General features: G+C 41.4%; 1 protein-coding gene across 1 annotated transcript in view; it reads left to right on the top strand.

Annotated features, from left to right (window-relative positions):
- The window catches only part of LAMC1 (laminin subunit gamma 1), a 127,118-nt gene that overhangs the window by 64,473 nt on the left and 42,535 nt on the right, over window positions 1-20,110 (top strand). Inside the window, exon 2 of the mRNA XM_042925038.1 lies at window positions 18,809-19,113. Coding sequence (XP_042780972.1) covers window positions 18,809-19,113 — 305 coding nt within the window. The remainder of the gene's footprint in view (window positions 1-18,808; window positions 19,114-20,110) is intronic.

The raw sequence follows: 20,110 nt of genomic DNA, 5'->3' as shown, positions 1-20,110 counted from the left end.
ATTCATCCTTATATATTCCATTACTTCTGGCATTCAGGATGTGCTTAGTAATTAAATTAGAAAGTAGATGCCCCTAAAAGTTTATAAACTTGATTTATAAATTCTAGAGAAAACTGGTGCTCTTTGGTTCACCTTCACGCTCTCCCTTTGCTGTTGTTTTTACCACTTAGCCCCTTCCCATTTTATTTTCCTTTCATTTTCCATTATTATATATAATTAATACTATTATATTATTATTAACATTAATTTAGGTTCTCCCTGGACATTTAAGAACTTGGAGTGTTTGACTTTTAGCACATGTCCACTTAATCTGGCCTTTTATGAGACCTCTAAGAGGGTTGAAAACAGTACCGAGTATAAGCAGGCAAATAAAGTAACTCCTGTCTCTCCACTTAAAACTATATAGACAGGTCTGTTTTATGCTAAATCACACACCTATGTTATATGGACTTGAACTTTTACTGCTGTGGAATGAAGGAAAATGGGGAAAAATCTAGAGAAGGCTTCCTTGACTTATCAGCATGGAATCACTGTGCAACAATGTGCTACATGACTGCCTTGGGAGTCTAATCCGCCTACACACGTGAATCAATGGGGTCTTTGTTCTTGGCTTGCGGAAGAAGGCAGGAGCCAAGTAGTGGTGGGAGTTCAGTTTAGTTCCAGTGTTTTATAGATTGGGCTAATTTGCAAAGGGATCCAGACATTTGCTTTTTCAAGTGAGAGAAGCAAGAGCAGAAAATCCATTCTTTCTTGCTACTGAAGAACTTAATCTAAAACGTTACGTATCATTTGTCCCTCATAGCTAGATGTGGACAGAGATGTGTGATTATTTGTTTAGAGCCTGGAGATTGAACTGCTTCATTTTTTTATGGACATAAAAACCAAGAGCTCTCTTTTTCTCAGCCAAAGATGGAAGCAGTTATTTGAGAACCCTGTACTCAGTCATTAGAAACTCTCAACCTTAAAAATGGAACCTTAATTTCTGTTATCCTTTGCAGATTATTCAGTATATTCTCCTGCGGCTGGGAATACAGGACTTGACCAAGCGCAGAATATTGGCAAAAGCACTGTGTATGTTCAGAAAATTATTTACTTCTTTATAGAACTGAAGTTAATTGGAAACCAGCTGATGTCATCATGTCTCTGATGTCATTTGTGTTTGTGAAATCAGTTTTTACGCATTTTTAACATTTCTCTAAAATGTCATTGTAAGAAAAAGTATTAAAAAGATCTGGTGAGAGAGGTACCATTAGAAATGTTGCTGACACGTAAGATTGTACAATCAAGCAAGATTGTAGAATCAAGACTGTAGAATCTAGATGGATGTTCAAGTTTGTCTTGTCAGAGTTCTTTATTTTATGGGAGAAGAACACAGATGTCTGATTGCTCCTTACTCTCTAATATAGTACGTGTCTTACTTTGCATTTTAATTATTTTTGTCTTCCCTCATATATCATCTAGAATTACTTTAGGGCAAGGACTGAGTCTTATTTCATCCTTGTATCTTCAGTGCCTTAACTGACTGCCTGGCACGCAGTCCATTTTGGCGTATTTTCACAAAATGAATCACAGAATGAAGAACGGAACAGCAAATCAAGCTTTAGGCCACTGTCTTTCTCGTATAGGATTGCTGCTTATTTTACAAGTCAAATATTTTTCTCCCTTTAAAAGACAGTAAAAACATACCTCAAAGTAAAGGGATAGCCGGGGATAAGACAAGACCTCCTGGTCCTCAAAAGGTCACTCTCATGCCTGGGGGAGAAAAGGGGGACAAATAAATAAAACATGCAAAAATAAAAGATAATTCCAATGATATCCAATGAAAAAGTGCCATGAGCATGAGATAGAACAGTATGTAACCAAGTGTCTTGTCTTTAGTAGAAATCTAACCCCAGAATCCGGCATTAGTCCATCTATCCCATGGAGAGGAGATCCTTGCTACCACCCTGAAGGCTTAGCCCAGGCTCATGGTTGAAGTTCTTCTGGAACCAGAGCTGCTAAAAAGAACTTCTTTGGAAGGATTGGTTCAGGCAGGATTGGTCTCAAGGATGCCGTGTCGATGAATGGAATCTTTAGCCTTTTAGCTTTAGGAAAAGGATTTTTTTTCCTTTGATCTTGTTAAAGGCTGCCACAGACAAAGGCTCTTTTTAAAATATTGTCCTGGTTTTAAAATAATTGGAACAAGGTCTTAAAGGGCATCACCTTAAACTTTGTCAGTATCCAGAAAGCATCATTTCATTGTAGAATTCTGACCTGCTGTGTAATAGATGAGTCAGTTTAGTAAACAAATATTTATTGAGCACCTGGTTTGTGTCAAGGGCAGTGCCTGAGGGATTGCAGAGTAGTGTTTTCTAAATTGTGAGTTACAACTCCCTAATGTCATAAAATCAATTTAGTGAGCTGTAACTAGCATTTTATAACAAATAAAATGGAGAATAGAATAGAATGTCAAATTGCATCATAGATAATATTGTTTCATCAAACTTGAGTTTTAGTTCTGTGTGTATGTGTGTGTTCTGGGCTGCAATATAAGGTGGGGTTTTGCTTGTTTTTACTATATGTCATGGTCAGAAAAACTTGAAAAATCCTTTAGTAGAAGATACCCAAAAAATATAGATTCCTTGCTTTTGAAAAAGTTACTCTCTCGTAGGATAACAGAAACTTACACAAAGGAGTAAATATTCAAGTACTGAATTCTGTGGTTTGGTTAGTGAGTGTTGGGTGTTCTGAAAAGTAATTGTCAAGTGTCATGGAGACCATAGTACTTGAACTAGACCTGGAAAGATAGGTAGGCTTGGGAAGGAGTAACTTCAAAGTGAGAAATGGTATATGGATAAAAAAAGATGGCAAGACTGGAGTAGAAGTTTTAGTTTACACTGGAGAGTTTTAGGATATGGTTTGAAGGTATAAAATGAAGCACACTTGTTCAGATTTATGGATACCTTGCAATAACATGCCTAAGGAGTTTGCACTGGATCAAGTAACTTGCAAGGATCAGTAAGCTGGGGAGTGATAGGATGTAGGATGGGTTTATACAGTATTTATACAGTTTATACAGTCCCACTCCTTCCCAATTCCTCTTTGGTCCTGGAGCTCCTAAGGGAATTTCTTCCAGGTGGGTGTCCGGTACCAGGGCTCTGGCATCAGATCAAAGAGAGCTAGAGAGGACTTTGGCTGCTCTCCAGAATGTAAATAGAAAGGTAGAACAAGTCCCATTGTGGTGTGTGTGAAATACTCCCTCGGATGAGAACTGAAGCACTGTCTGTTTGAAATATGGTGAAGGATGGATTTGAAGAACATTTCTTCTGATACCACTGCTAAATGTTTGCTCTCAATGTAGAAGGAAAAGCAGATAAGAAAAGCTTATGTTTTTGAAGTGCTGGGAATGTGACCGACCTACCTGAAGTATGCTATGTAAGTAATTTGTGAGATGATCTCTTTGCCTTCAGCATCCCTTCACTGAATGTGGTATATACATCATTTATAAAAACAGTTTCAGTAGTGATCATAAAAAGTTTCTTCTTGCCGGAGAGGGACATTGAAATTCCTTATGATTTTCTAATTGAAGAGAAACTTAAGTTTCTGGAATGATAATGTACATTAATTTTGTTAATGTTTTATTTATTTTTAAGACAGAGAGAGACAGAGCATGAGTGGGGATGGGGCAGAGAGAGAGGAAGACACAGAATCTGAAGCAGGCTCCAGGCTCTGAGCTGTCAGCACAGAGCCCGATGCGGGGCTTGAACTCACAAACTGTGAGATCATGACCTAGGCCGAAGTCAGATGCTTAACCAACTGAGCCACCGAGGGGCCCCTGGAATTATAATGTACATTAAAGGGAGGGTGATTTAACTGGAAAAGAAGCATATTTGAACAGGACTACTTAATCTGTAACACTAAATGCACCAATAATTTAGATTGACTTCTTGTTGGAAGTTTTGATTTTTGTTGCAATAGACCGTCAAATGTTCAAAACTGAGGCTATACTACAGAATATTCAATGTTTAATCTGAGTCTTTAGGAAGAATAAACAGATGCTTGCATCTGGGAGTGCAAGAGTGTTTACAAATACTCTAAGGAGATTGTGGGGTGCCTGGGTGGCTCAGTCGGTTAAGCATCCAACTTCGGCTCAGGTCATGATCTCACAATTTGTGACTTCAAGACAGCTCAAAGCCTGGAGCCTGCTTTGGATTCTGTGTCTCCCTCTCTCTCTCTGCCCCTCGCCTGCTTGTGCTCTTTCTCTCTCTCAAAAATAAATAAACGTTAAAAAAAAGTTTCAAAAAATCTAAGGAGATTACATATATTGGATATTTGGTAGGGGGCATAATTTAATCAGGAACACAATAGCAAGTTCAAATACGGCCCACGAGAGATGAAGGGACGTGAAGAACACAAACTTTGGTTTCTAAAAGATAGTGTGTTGGGTGTGCATTTCCATTCCACTGCAAAGAGGGTGGGTGAATGAAAAATGAAGGGGGTATTCGTTGATACTTATCTTATGAAGGCATCTGCTTACAATCGGTCACTTGTGGAGAGAGTGCCAGCTGGCAGAGTATTTTCATGATGTAAATTGTCCATCCGCTCAGAAGAGCAGAAGTACAAGGAGGCCTGTGTAAAGGACTGAATTCCAATCCAGAGGACAATGGAGGGAGGTCCTCGCAGAGATCTAAATGGGATCTACTCGCATTTTCCACTTTATTTGCAGTTATCAACATGTCATTTTTCCTGCTCTCCCAGCGATGAATGCTGTTTGAGCTGATTTCTCCATTTCCCTCCTTTCACTGCTGTTACTTCTAATTACGTCTCCACTTGGGATGTGCTCCACGCCTGGAAAAATGGTGCTGCTTTTCACTGTACTGCTGTCTCCTCTGTCTTTCTGATTGGCTGATTTATTTTTGTGGGCTGTACCAGGGCTAAAGGTCATTACAGATGTGATTTTCAAAATGAATTACATCTCCATCCCCTCCTTTTTTAACTGCTCATCTTTTTGCCTGTTCATTTGCCAGAAAGGAAGCAGGTGGCATTTTTTTCCCTATGAAGTAATAAGTAATTCTTATATCAGATGCATTAGAATTGTTATTAATCTTGTAAAATTTCAGAATAAGCTTTCTTCATATATTTTTGTGGCAATACAGGGAAAATTCAGTTTTCCTTGGACCAAATTTTCAGAGTTTGCCCTGCAGAAAAGAGGAAGAAGAGGTTTTAATAGAAATCTTTGTTCTTATGGTCTTTGATTTCTTAGATCAGGATTGGCAAGTGTTCTCTTTGAAGGGCCACATAGTGAATGTTGTAGGCCATGCATTCTCTTTCACCATTGCTCACCTCTGCCCTTGTTGCCAGAAAGCAGACATAAGTTCAAATGAATGGGTGTGACTTTGTTCCAGTAAAGCTATTTACAAAGTAGGTGGTTGGCTAGATTCAGTCTGCAGGCTATAGTTTGTCAGCCAAGGCTTGAGTGTGGAAGGAGATGGGATCAGTGACCTCAAAGTATTTCTTTTTTCTTTTTAACGTTTATTCATATTTTTGAGAGACAGAGAGTGAATGGGGGAGGGGTAGAGAGAGAGGGAGACAGAATCCGAAGGCTCCAGGCTCTGGACTGACAGCACAGAGCCCAATGCGGGACTCAAACTCACAGACTGTGAGATCACGGCCTGAGCCGAAGTCAGATGCTTAACCGACTGAGCCACCCAGGTGCCCCTCAAAGTATTTCTAAAATGAAAAAAGAAAGCACTCCCTACAGATGAGATGTGAATGTTGTGAGAGTACTTAAAATCCGGAATATCTGCGTGCCGCGGTGGCTCATTCGGTTAAACATCCGACTTCGGCTCAGGTCATGATCTCATGGCTCAGTTCATGAGTTTGAGCCCCGCACTGGGCTCTGTGCTGATAGCTCAGAGCCTGGAGCCTGCTTCGGATTCTGTGTCTCCCCCTTTCTCTTCCCCACCCCTGCTTGTGTTGTCTCTTTTTCTCTCAAAAATAAATACATATTAATAAAAATAAAAATAAATAAAATCCAGAATATCGAGTCTGGATTTTTAGTGTTCTTAAAATTCCTCAATCTCCAATCTCCCCCTTTTCTCTCTCTCCCTTTTTTTCTTCCCCTCCCCCTGCTCCTCTCCCTCTCTCTAATACTAATATGAACTCCTTGTACTTTGCTGTTAGGCCCCTCTTGACATATATAGATATAAATGTAAATATAAATATACACACACGTATATATAATCTATTTTTAATACCTGAAATTTCTTCTCTGAAAAGTACATATTTCTACACTGGTATTTAACCAACAGAATGTAATACCCTCCCTGAAAATGCCAACATTACCTGGCACAGACTAGGGTTAAACAAGTTCTAGGCTTTTAGACAATGAAGAAAAAGTGTTTTCTTATCTTTTTGAGTGTACTGAAGCAGAAGTTAATTCTTTGCTTCCAGATTTGTTTCTTACCAGTGAGAATTGCTGTTGGTTTTGTATCATTTTATTAAATACTACTAATTGTTGGGAAGAGGAAGGAAGAAGTAGAGAAGCCAGAGGGGATAGGGAATTTGGTTTACAGGGAATCTTGACCAGTATCTGCATGGAAAGAACAACACTGTAAAACCCCTGGCAGTAGGCGAGTTTTCTCAAAATAGAAATGTATATTTCCACGTGCCTGGGAAATAGGGCCTTGAGGATACAAGTTGAGTGATAGGAAACTGGCATGGAGGAAAATGTTGGGGAGTTTGGGTTCAACTGGTCCGTCACCTAGCCTCCTCAGATGTGAAGTGAGCAAGCCCTGTGAATTTAACGTCTGAATGTGTCTTAAGAAAGATGGCTGTCATTCTGGTTCACTGCTCATGCCTGCACAGTTAACAGTTGCAGTAAATTGCACCTTGAAATACTGACGTGTGAAAATCAGAGTCACTGTTCATGAGTGCCTAAGTTCATTCTGCAGGGCAGCACTAAGGTCAGAACTCTTTCCCTACCTAAATCTTTGAAGCATGAGAACCAAGATGAAGAAGAGTTTACAGTAGGGCAATATTTCTCAAATATAACTGTACATAAAAACTCACCCAGGTTGCTTTTAAAAATACAGATATGGGGAGCTCACCTAGAACCTTTAAAAATGGAATTTCAGGAGATGAGGCTCGACAACTTGCATTTTTTTCAGAAGTTTTCCAGGTGATTCTGATAGGCAGTTGGTCCTTATCATGGGCTAGATTATGGGTCTAGGAAAGACTAGACCTGGGCTGGCTCTACTGGGGAGCATCCTTCCGGAGCTTCTGTGGTTTTGGGGTACCAGGTAACTTTTTAATCTAGATACTTACAGTAACCCTTGTCCATTCCATTATTTCTTCTTTCTGGAAGGAGATCTATGAGAAGTCTCAAAGAACTTTATTATGGACCAAAGAGGGTCTCTTTTACACACTTTCATGTATCTACACCGGGAAAGAGCCTCACTGCTCAGTGTAAATTCAGCTGCTGCAATGAATCGTTCCTATTGACATAATACATACTGTCTCCCCACCTTCTAAAGCAATTTCCTCTTGAACCCTTCCTTCTCTCCTCCACCTACCACCTTATTTCTTTATAGCAATATTACTCAGAAAATTGTTTTTATTAGCTGTCTCCAATCCCTGCAGCCCCTCCCCACTGGAGACACACACACATACACACACTCACACATGCATGTGCACACACACACGCATTCTCTGGCTTTCATCCCTGTCATTCTACCACACCAGTTGTTGTCAAGGGCAGCAGTAAATCTCGAGGTTGTCGAATCCAGTGACCAATGGGTCAGTCTTCATCTTTCTCAGTCTTTAAGGAGTATTTGACTCTGTTGGCCATTCTCTTCTTCTTAAAATGTGTTTTAAGACTTGGCCTCTGACAAGGATGCGGGGAAAGAGGAACGCTTTTGCACTGCTGGTGGGAATGCAAACTGGTGTAGCCACTCTAGAAAACAGTATGGAGGTTCTTCAAAAAATTAAAAATGGAATTACCCTACAACCCAGCAATTACACTACTAGGTATTTATCCAAAGGATGCAAAAGTGCTGATTCAAAAGGACACATGTGGAACTTAAGGGGAGAAAAAACATGAAATAGAGGAAGGTAAGCAAAAATAAGATAAAAACAGAGACAGAGACAAACCATAAGAGCCTCTTAAATATAGAGAACAAACTGAGGGTTACTGGTGGAGTGTTCAGGGGGATGGGCTAAATGGGTGATGGGTATTAAGGAGGGCACTTGTTGGGATGAGCACTGGGTGTTATATGTAAGTGAGGAATCACTAAATGCTATTCCTGAAATTATTATTACACTATATGTGAATAAACTTGGATTGAAATTTTTTGAAAAGCTGAAAAAAAAAACTTGGTCACTGAAATTCTATTGATTTTTTTTTTTTTTTTCTGCTTCAGTGGCTGTTCCTTTTTGAGTCTCCTTTGTTGGGTCCTTTTTTTCTTCCCCCACTTCTAAATGTTGGTATGTCCCAAGACCCTGTTCTGTACCTCTCATTTATCTATATCCATTCTCTAGGTGTTTTTTTTTATCTAACCCCATGGCTTTCAACATTATCTGTATGGTGGTGACTTCCAGATTTCTCTCTCTTGCTTGGAGCTCTTCTGAACCCCAGACTTGCATACATTAATTGTCAACTTGACACCTCCACTTAGAAGTTTGATAAGTATCTCAAAATATCCAGAGCTTAACTCCTAATTTTCTTGCTCTCCATCCCCACACCTGTTCCTGTCATATTCTTCACTAAATAAATGGCACCTTCATCTTTCCAGTTGCTTCCACCACAGCTTACACCCCACATGCAATCAGTATAACTGGCTCCCTCTAGCCTCAAAATGGGGCCAGAATCTGATCACCGCTCACTGATCCCAGCCTGGACCAACCTACCATTATCTTGTGCCTTGTGCAAAAAGCCCCTCATTGACCTGCTTGTCTTTCTCTGGTCCCCTTTATAGTTTTTTCTCAGTAAAGCAACCAGAATGATCCTTCTAAAATACCAGTCAGGTCATGTAACTCCCTTGGACAAGATCCTCCAGAGGGTTTTCGTATCATTCAAAGTAGAAGCCCAAGTCTTACAGTGGCCTACAAGGCATACATGATTGGCAATCCCTCCTTCCCGTCAGTTTCTCTGACCTCATCCCCCACGCTTTCCTTCTTTTCCGCTCTTACTTCAGCCACACTGGCCTCCTCACCATTCCCCAGAACTTGCCAGGATTCTCCTGCCTCAGGGGTATTCGCATTTGGTTTTCCTAGAATGCTCTCTCCCAGAGGTCTGTTTCCCTTCTTCGTTCTCCTCAAAGGTCACCTTATCCAGGTCAGTGAGGCCATCTCTGGTGACAGTATATTAAATAGCACTTCTCGATGATTTCCACCTTGTTCTTCACTGTGTCATTTATCATCTAATGCATTACATTTTTGTTTTGATTTGTGATTGTTATCTATCCCTTACCTACTTCACTCCCTACTGTGCTGTCAGCCCTACAAGTTTGGGACCTTGTCTGTCTTATTCTCTGCTCTAGTCCTATACTTAGAACAGTGCCACAATATGTGCCTAGTAAATATTTGTTGAATGAATGGAAGAGTTTGGACTTGGAATTATCAAGAGCAGTTTGGCTCTGATCCTTGACCTAATGGGTGGCTGTGGCAAGAAATTAAGCAATTGTGAAAACTGAGAAAGATATTTTGGAATTTAACATATTTTGCGGTATTTGTAGTTGTTTCTTCTTTTGAGGACAGATACCAATAGTATGTAGGGAAAGACAGGGCCAGGTTTATTATGAATTAAACTAGAAAGTAAAAGGCATTGTAGCAAAATGAAGGATTGAGTATTCTAAATAGCTTGATGGACTTTCACTTAAACTCACCTAGCAAGTAGTTGTTAAATAAATAAAAGTACACGGTTGGTCAACTTTCTGTGACTTTGGGGAGTGGAGGGTTTATCAGAGTCGATCTTAGTCTGTTACTGCATCATCGTAATTGTATATGAGAATCTTTTCCCCCTTAGATTTTCTCACTATTCTTTTACCATTCTTTATTCTTCTGTTGATAAAAGAAAAAATTAGTCAATTCTTAATAGTGCATGGATGTCAAAAAACAAGAAATAGCCTCCCATAAAACTATGGTGTCTTTTTTCTTTTTCATATCTTAATAATTAGACTTTTTTAACGTATTGGTTTCATGCTGCTTATATTTCATTGCCTCTTTATTTCTGTTTCCTTAGTGTTATAATTAACTTCTTTATTTTCTTTATGTAACTCCATTAAATTCCACATGTCAGTCATTTCCTAATAGTTAGAACTCTATTGTTCAGCTGAGTGGATTTTTTGCCTCAACTTGGCTGAGTGGGAGTAAATGCTGGCTTCATTCCTTTAGCTTGGCTCAAGGATTTCAGGCATGCTTGTGACCCACTAGCCTGAATTAGAGTCGGTACTGAGTCTTATAAACATGAGGTTTGGGTTAATAAAGCATATGCCCAGTTCTTGGAGTGCAATTTTACTTGGCAGTTTTGTTTCTTTTGGTGAAGGTTTCAACTAAAATGATAAAGATATATAAGTGAGGATAAATTTGTTGTACGTCTAGTTGATAGAAAATATCTGTGACCTCCAATAATAATTTGCACCTATTTGAAAGTACCGTCCAAGACTATTTGATATTCTAGTGTTAAGAGTCCTCTCTGTTCACACATTGGCTGTCTGATGATCTCATATTTAATTAGTGTGTTAAGCCAAATCACTTTTGACCCTTTAATTTGCTAAAAAGTATATGGCATTTTTTGGGTATTGCAGTTGGGTAATACAAGCAGCAAGATTTTACTTTTTGAAGATTGCTGTACTAGGTTGGTGCCTTGGTCTTATTCAGCAATAGCACCAAGTTACCAGTAGTTTGTGGGGGGAGTGGTAGGGAGAGAGTGGAACTGTCTTCTTTGGCTTAAACTTTAAATTGGTACTTTATGGAAACATCTAGTTTCCCTAAGAGATTATGGGTTTGTCTTCCCCAGATCCTGCCAATCAACTTCAAAACTTCTGTTTTCCCCTTAGCTCCATTGTTACAGCCACAGCATTACTTTTAGAAATAGCCTTTGGTACAGAATTTTAGCTTTTAAAAGAATTCTAAAATGATTATCTTCTCTGCTCCTTTATCTACCTGCTTTGTATATTTGGGATTGAAACTCTCCATGGCCCAGCGCCACTAATCTGAGCATGCCTCTGTCGGGACAGTGGCACATGTGTGATAGGAAGTGCTCATTGCGTGTATTCAGGAAGTTTGCACTGTTGAAGCCTTTTGTTTATTCATTTGATAGGGATGCTTTCCTCAAATTGTAAATTCCATTGCAGTCGCTTCAATAAATTCAATTTAAAATGACTGTTTGTCAAAGCTATGAAGGTTACTTTTCCTTGACTGTAAGTTGTGCTGATTTAGATATGCCTCGCACAGAATTGTCCCCTTGCACTGTTGGCATTTAGCTGATTTACAAGAGAGAGGGGATGAAAAAGGAGCACCAAAATTTAAGGGAAAGAAGTGGGCTAATAAGTTTTTAAAAACCACCTATTTTGAGGATGAGTTTCAGGCCATAGAAACTAGCCTTTCAACGGGTGGTTCGGCCTGAGTTTTCTAGTGGTTGGCATGAACTCCGTGCACCATCTCACCTCCACACATTCTGTGTGTGATTGTTCCCCTTTATGCTTTTTGATCACCCATCTGTGTCCACTTGAGGATCCCACATTCAGCATTCACTTGGCCCTGGGTCATCTTGACGGGCCAGGCCGTATTTGCACAATCTGTCTGCCGAGGTGGAACAATAACAGCTGGTCCGCAGCTGTACACGTTGTCCTGGGAACTCTTATTTCAGCCAGCAGTTATACTAACAGAAATGAAAACGTTTTCAAATAGTTGCCTTCTGTGACCTCCTGTTTGTGTTAACTGTTTGGAGAATCCCATTTAGTAGCCTGAGCGTCTGCCATCTCTAATTGCCTTTATGCACCACAACCTTACTGAAGTTGTGTACTGCAAACGTCCAGTTTGACTTCAAGGAGAACAGTCACTTTCTGACTCTAAGGAGTTAGCACGTAAGAACAATAGTGAATCAGTGACTCCTGATTTGATACTTTAGAATGAACCGGTTCTCTTCATTGAATTCAGGCCATGGAAGGGCATTTTCAAGTTCTGGAAAATTCTGTATAGCCATTGTCGTTCATTACCTCACTGTAAAGAGGGCTGTTTCACAAGATCCTCATGGAATTCTTCTGAGCTGCACATAACAGAGAGGCATTTATGTTCCCCAGCAGTCAGTACTTGAATCCAATTCTAAGACAGCAAGGGTTTCTCCCCTACTCAGAAAGATTAGAAATACTTAACCACGTAGGAGGCTTAAGCAGAATTCCTTGGCTTGGCCCTGCGTGAACAAAGGCTGAATTCTCATTGTTCAGACACTCCCCCACCCCCCCCCACCACCCCCCCCCCCCCCCCCCGCCTCCCCTTCTCTCGTTCCCTCAGCCAGCATGAACTGTAGGAATCAGAGCAGGAAGTAATAGTTAATTTTGTGTGCCTCATTCTAAACATCTGTACTTGAGTCTTTTTGTTTATGGAAGGAATGTGTAAGGGGGAGGGGGGAAAGCAGTAGAACATTCAGAAGCTAAATATTTTCTTGAGGGTGTGTATATCTATGGTTAGTCTTCATGTGCATGAACGTGAGGTGAGTTGAGGGGAGGAGGGGGGATGTTCTAGTTGTATAGTTGCTGGAATACTTTCCAGACGTCTACTTACTGATTTTCTTAATTGTTTGGCTTGGCCTCTTTACCTTAAAGTCATACTGCCTACTTTTATATGCTCCCACAGTGTAAAAATAGTAGAGAAGCTATCATTGGACTAGAAATCAGGAGACCTGGTCCTGTGTCCTATTTATCTACCATTTAACTAGATCTTTTCATTTTGTCCACTGTGAAACGAGTAGGATGGATAGATAAAGAGTAGGGAGGTATGATGAGGGAGAAAGAGAGGAGAGCGACTGTCCATGACAGGTCTTGACTGCAGCTGTTTAATGGAATAAAAGCCAGCTCCTTAGTTTCCCAGTTTTTGATTATCCATGACTACAGGTAATTGTGGATAGATAACTCAGGCCTTGACTCTTCTCCATTTTCTGTATTTGCTTCCCTATTTATTCAGATTAGATTCCAAATCCTTGATGTAATTTCAGTCCCCTTTTCTTATCCATAAAAGGGGTATGAAGCGGCTGTAGAAAATTGCACCCACACAGAGATATCTGTGCAAAGTCTGTACCCTGTTCTTGGCAGCCCTGTTTCTGCCCAGCAAGGATTCTTTTCCTCTAGTCCACTTTCTCTGTGGTCTCTACAGTGGCTCTTATGAAGTCTCTACCCTCTCTTCAGATATTCCCACTGGCTTTGCTCTCAACCCCTTAGCAGGTACCTGTGATTTTCACTGCACAGAAAAAATAAAGTCATCAGAACTCTTTCAACTTGCATTCCTTAAAACCTACTCAGTCATTTGCATTTGCTCCTACATAGAAAGTAAGGGTACGGGTTTTCTCCTGTATGGAGCCAGTTCTCTCATTAGCACAGAATCCCATTCTTATTTCCTAGCCTTGTTTCCACATTCAGTCTTTCCCTGTCAGCTGACTCGACCACAACAGCATATAATACAACCTCATATCTCCTATCTAAAAAAACAAAAAGGAAAGAAAAATCTTCCTTGACCCTACATTCCATCCCCTTCTCTTCATTCTCTGCCCCCCACCTTGCCAAATGTTATAGCAGGTGACTACACTCATTGTATCTTCTATCCTACCTTTTTTTTTTTTTTAAACTTTTTTTTTTTTAATACTTATTTTTGAGACAGAGAGAGACAGAGCATGAACAGGGGACGGGCAGAGAGAGAGGGAGACACAGAATCTGAAACAGGCTCCAGGCGGTCAGCACAGAGCCTGACGCGGGGCTCGAACTCACGGACCATGAGATCATGACCTGAGCCGAAGTCGGACGCTTAACCGACCAAGCCACCCAGGCGCCCCTCTATCCTACCTTTTATCTGCCATTCATCTTCAATCCCACCCACCCTGCCCACAGGACTGCTCTAAGTACAGCAGTGACCCGTTTGTAGCTTGAAGCCAATGGACATCTCAGTCATTGTCTTACATGACTCTCTTAGCATATTTTAATACCAGTGATTATTTCTTCCTCAAACCTTCTTGGCTTCCATGATATTGATGCTCTTACTTGTCTCCCTCTCTGGCCTCACAGCCTCCTCTGTAGTCCTTCCATCTGCTGTCTGTGCTTTAAATGTTGATGCTCCTGAGAGTGATCTCAAAAGTCAACTCTCTTCTCACTCAGCACACTTGCTTCATTGGTCTCAACCATACCCAACCTTCACCATCCATCTACATGCTAATCTATATATCTGACTCAGACGTCTCTCTTGGGCTTTCAGACCACTCACATCCAACTTCATACTAGACATTTCCTCTTGTTTAGTTGACCCACAGACACCTCAAAACTAGTACATCCAGAATTGAACTCATGTCCCCATCCTGCCCTCTACCGCTGCCTCCAGTCCTGCTTAACCTCCCCTGTCCTCTATTTCAGTGGGTGGCTCTGCGCTCCATCGACTTGTTTGTAAATTAGGAAACTGTTATTTTAAATCCTTCTACCTTATTTCTGGAAAAGAAGCTTTGACAGTGAAACAACATGTCAACAGAGTAAAAGAAGAGGAGGCTTTCAGAGGTGGCTCCTGCTCCCTCTTACTCTCCATTGGTCACCAAGTTACTACTGCGGTCTGCTTCCTCCATCTCACCCAAATCCACTCATTTCTTTCCATTCCGGCTGCCCCTGTTTTTAGTTCAGCCACCGTCATCTCTCCAGGATTATTGCCACATCTTCTTTTCTCCCTACTTTTAATCCTGTCCCTTCCAACCTAATCTCTACCCAGTGGCCAGAGTGATCTTTATAAAAGTCAAATCTGATCATGTATTTCCTGGTGCAAATCCTTCAGCAGCTCACCATTGCCCTTAGGTTGAAGTTGCTCTTTAACATGGCCTCAGCCAAAATGAAGAAATCAGGAGACTATAGATGCTGGAGAGGATGTGGAGAAACAGGAACCCTCTTGCACTGTTGGTGGGAATGCAAATTGGTGCAGCCGCTCTGGAAAGCAGTGTGGAGGTTCCTCAGAAAATTAAAAATAGACCTACCCTATGACCCAGCAATAGCACTGCTAGGAATTTATCCAAGGGATACAGGAGTACTGATGCATAGGGGCACCTGTACCCCAATGTTTATAGCGGCACTCTCAACAATAGCCAAATTATGGAAAGAGCCTAAATGTCCATCAACTGATGAATGGATAAAGAAATTGTGGTTTATATACACAATGGAATACTACGTGGCAATGAGAAAAAATGAAATATGGCCTTTTGTAGCAACATGGATGGAACTGGAGAGTGTGATGCTAAGTGAAATAAGCCATACAGAGAAAGACAGATACCATATGGTTTCACTCTTATGTGGATCCTGAGAAACATAACAGAAACCCATGGGGGAGGGGAAGGAAAAAAAAAAAAAAAAAAAAAGTTAGAGTGGGAGAGAGCCAAAGCATAAGAGACTGTTAAAAACTGAGAACAAACTGAGGGTTGATGGGGGGTGGGAGGGAGGGCAGGGTGGGTGATGGGTATTGAGGAGGGCACCTTTTGGGATGAGCACTGGGTGTTGTATGGAAACCAATTTGACAGTAAATTTCATATATTAAAAAAAAAAAAAAAAAAAAAAAAAATAACATGGCCTCAGGCCTGGCCTGCTGTCCTTCCTGGTGAGTCCATCTCCAGCCACTCTCTCCAGTTCTCGCTGTGTTACACAACTCTGATTCTCAGTGATCACTCCTCTGTGTTCTCTGGGCTTTCATACATGCTGTTTCATTTGCCTCGACCACTGATCCCTGTTTGCTTGGGTACTTCCTCTACATTCCTCAGGTCCTGGATATTGATGTTACTTCCTCTAGAAAATGTTTTTTGACCCTGCAAGTCCAGGTTAGGTGACTTTCCTCCATGCTCCCAGAACTTTCTGCACTTGTCCTGTCAAAGCACTCATCGCAGGGGAATTGCAGTGGTCTGCCTCCACCACTGGACTGACTCTAATTCGGAGTGCAGTGTACGTGGCCGTCTTGTCATGTGGCATGTGTGAGCCTCCTTTACCGGTTGCCGCAGAGCCCTTTTTCTCTTCCAGCTGTGGCCGTGGGTCGGAAGGAAAAAGGCAGCTCCAAAAACAAGGTTCAGTGAGTGCGGCCGGCACCAGTGAACTAGTTTGCTTCAAAGTTTAATGCTAGTAGCAATGTTGCTTACTCACCTTCTGCCTGCCGCCCGGTGCTATGTCTGTGGCAGCAGTGAGAGGGACCACAGAAGCCCATTTCTTTCAGAGTGTGGCTCTGTGATGCCGATTTTAGTCTGGAACACAACATACCCAGCTCCATTTTATCTTCTCTCCTTTGATCCAGTCTCCTGCAGGTTGGGTTGTTAAAGAACAATGAGATGTCAGAAATGGAGACAGAGAGAGTAGAAACAGCAAGGGTAATCTGTAATCCACAGGTTAGTGAGTAAGCCTTTGAGCATCCCAGACCACCTGTCCTGAAGAGAACTCAATTGTTTCACCATTCCAGAATGTCTTAGATCATCTCTGGCATGCCATAGATATTATATTAAAAATCCACGCCCTCATTCAAAGGGAACACACCTTAACGGTTTTGATACAGCAGAGATAGAGGTTAAATTTTCATTCTTTTAACAAGACAGTTGCAAACTGGATTTTCATAACCTGTGTCCAACAAAATGTAGTACTGCATCTTAGATAGAAGATCCAGATTTGTGTACTACTCTTTAGCAACTATACTAGGTAGTCCCTGGCCCAGTCAGACCTTTACATGTGAACATAGTCGGGATCCTAATTCAGGATTTTTTTTTTCTAAACTCCATTATAATAATGCCTTATATTTGTATAGAGTTTTACAGTTAACCAGGTATACGTAAGATCTTAGTTTGTCCTTTCAACAACACTTTGAGGTAAAGGGCTCAGGGGTCATCACCTTCATTTTTGCAGAGGAGAAAATGGTGGAACAGAAATCACACAGCTAGTCATTGAAGGAGCCAGGACCTGAGCTCAGGTCTCATAACGCCCAGTCCTGCGTTCTCTCCATCATGCCACACACCTTTGTGTTCAAAATTGTATGTGCGTTTCGTGTATATGGGGGACAGTTAATTAAACTTCTCTTTTAAGATCTAGACCGCCTAAGAAATAGTTAGATATGGCTCATCATATTAGTTTATTGTAGATAATACTGGACTAAAGAATAGAGCCTGGACACATGACTTACATGGGCTTTCTGCTCTCCCCCCGTCCCCTCCTCTCCAGCCCAGTTGAACTCACCCACTTAGTCCCGCATCTAGTAGTAGGACAACAGCAGGCCTCCCTGGCACAGAGGCAGACACACTGCCTTGCGTTGAGGAGTCCAGGACAGGACCTTAGGCAGGCAGCTGGAGAGTGAGCTGAGGAGATTCCAGGCCACACGTGACCATCACTCGTCCCCTGAGGATGAGCAGGTACATGGAAGTAAGAGGATGGCAGAAGTCTCTCCTCAACACTTCTGAGAGTGTGCAGGAGTTCCTCTTCTGTGAGCTTTATAAGAGAGGACTGAGCTGGTTCTTCCTGTGGAGTTAATCCACTTGGGGAGGAAAGACTGTAAGGTCTTTGAGTGCAAGGACCTTTTATGTCTAACACATTCTGTGCCCCAAAGTGTATAGTGTAGGACTGAACATGTAGTTGTGCCCAATAAATACTTGTTGGCCGGTCTGTAATCTTCACTATAGCATGGAAGTTGCAGAGGATAAACATTGTCAGAGAAAGACCCAATTTGTGAATGAAAGGTGATTAAAAACAGTTGCACATTGTCTTTTTGACCCACCTGAAGGCACACTGGCTGGCAACCAAGGTGTCCCAGCCATCAGACCACACCCTGGCTGCCACAGGGAGCTGTCTGACCGGTGGCTCTTCCTCCAGAAGACAGCAGCCCAGTTCGTCCCTTTTGCCGACTTTCCCTGTTCAGATCTTGCATATTCTCCTTTGAACATATTCAAACAAGTTCTTTAAACTCCCATTCTCCTTTTCTCTCTCTCCCTTTTTTTCTCTTTGTTCAGCTGCTAGAGGAATTTTTTTTCTTCCTTTTCTACTCCCTGCCCCATCTCTTAATCACTGTCCTTTTCTCTTTCTCAAATCCCTGTCTTAACTTGGTGGATAGGTAGAAGAATAGTGCTGAAGATAGTCCTCCTGCATCAAGAAGTAACATTACAGTTAATAGAGTGAGTTTTTAAATACCTTGAAAGTTTCCAGAATACTGATCTAGAAAGTCAGCAAAAATTTTCTTTTCTGTTTTTTTTTAATTAAATTGTTTATGCTGAAGCACCAGCATTAAGAATAAATGTACTTTCTAATTCAATTTTGCTTTTGTTTGATAGAAGTACAGTGCTACCATTTTTCATGGCAAACAAAATTTCAACAATGCATGTCCTAAACAAGCTTTTATGAGCCAACTTATGAACCCAACTATAACTTGTCATTTCTCAGGGAAAACACCCACTATTTCCAGGTTTCCAATTGCCTAATGGACACAGCCAATGTGTCGTGTGTTCTGGAACCATCTTGGTCCAGGGTGCACAGGGCAGTTTGTGTTCTCTCTTCGTCAAGTTCCAAAGCAAACTGGGAAGAGAGGGAATTTCTTTGCTTCGTATGTATGACTTTTGAATGTCTTGTTTGTCTCACAGGAAAAGCTTTTGACATCACATACGTGCGCCTCAAGTTCCACACCAGCCGCCCGGAGAGCTTCGCCATTTACAAGCGCACACGGGAAGATGGGCCCTGGATTCCTTACCAGTATTACAGCGGCTCCTGCGAGAACACCTACTCGAAGGCAAACCGTGGCTTCATCAGGACAGGAGGAGATGAGCAGCAGGCCTTGTGCACAGATGAATTCAGTGATATTTCCCCTCTGACTGGAGGCAATGTGGCCTTTTCAACCCTAGAAGGAAGGCCGAGTGCCTACAACTTCGACAATAGTCCGGTGCTGCAGGTAATGCATCCAGAATTTAGCTTTGCCTCCGGTTAGTTGTTCCATGTACCTACGGGATGCAGGAAGATGGATTGTATGGGGGCCTTTGGTCCCACTTCAGAGGGAGGGGGTGGGTGTGGAATCTACCCCAGCAGGACGGACAGGTGGATTTTATCCTGCTCTCCTGTAGATGCTCAGTATGGGAAGAAGAATCGTTTTGTTCCTGCTTCCCAAATGATGTTCTTCTATCCCTGTGCACGGACCAGTGATTTCTGGGCTACAGCTTCTAGAAATCTTGAAAGCCGAACAATTTTAACTTGGCTCTTTACTCACAGTGGAAACATTTTGCTTCTGACCTTTTGAAGAGAGTATTTGAGTCTACCCATTATTTTTGCATCCTTTCTTATCTCTTCTCTGATTTGACAAAAGGAAAAGTATTTTTTAGTGTTCGCAAGGGGGAACAATTGGAGCAACATCTGAGAACGCCATCCTTCTTTGTAACCGTGCAGGGAAATTTGGACTGGGTCTGTTTGGCTCTGTTGTCAGTCATAAAAACTTCTCATCACCTAAAGGCACTGGTGTTTGTGACAAGATATAAATTTAGGTACACATGGTATAGTGCCTGAGCATCAAGATAGAAACTTTTCTCCATTTAAGCACAAAAAGAATTAAAGCTGTCCTTTTTCTCGAAAATTCTGTGCACATATTCCTTATATGCCATAATTTGGAATCTTTCTGTAACACAGAATTGGAGATGCTTCTGTCATGTGGCTGAAGTTAACATCTAAATGGGGACAGCCTGTATTAATTGACTGAGACAAAGACTGGATGTGGGTTTGCAAATGCTGTGTACATTTTATGAAAAGCTGTTGGGATTTCTAAGTAGGGAGTCCGCTCATTCTTCTGGGCTTCATGCTTTTGTGTCTTCTCACGCTTTCTCTTTGAAATTTATTATATTCAGAGACTTTCTAAATTGGTTGTATGGCTTTGCATTGTGTCAAAAGATGAGAATCTATTT

Source organism: Panthera leo, chromosome F3, assembly GCF_018350215.1.
Source record: "Panthera leo isolate Ple1 chromosome F3, P.leo_Ple1_pat1.1, whole genome shotgun sequence".
Classification (NCBI taxonomy): domain Eukaryota; kingdom Metazoa; phylum Chordata; class Mammalia; order Carnivora; family Felidae; genus Panthera; species Panthera leo.
The sequence above is the reverse complement of the archived record's forward strand: the minus strand, read 5'-3'. Positions and strand labels throughout refer to the sequence as shown.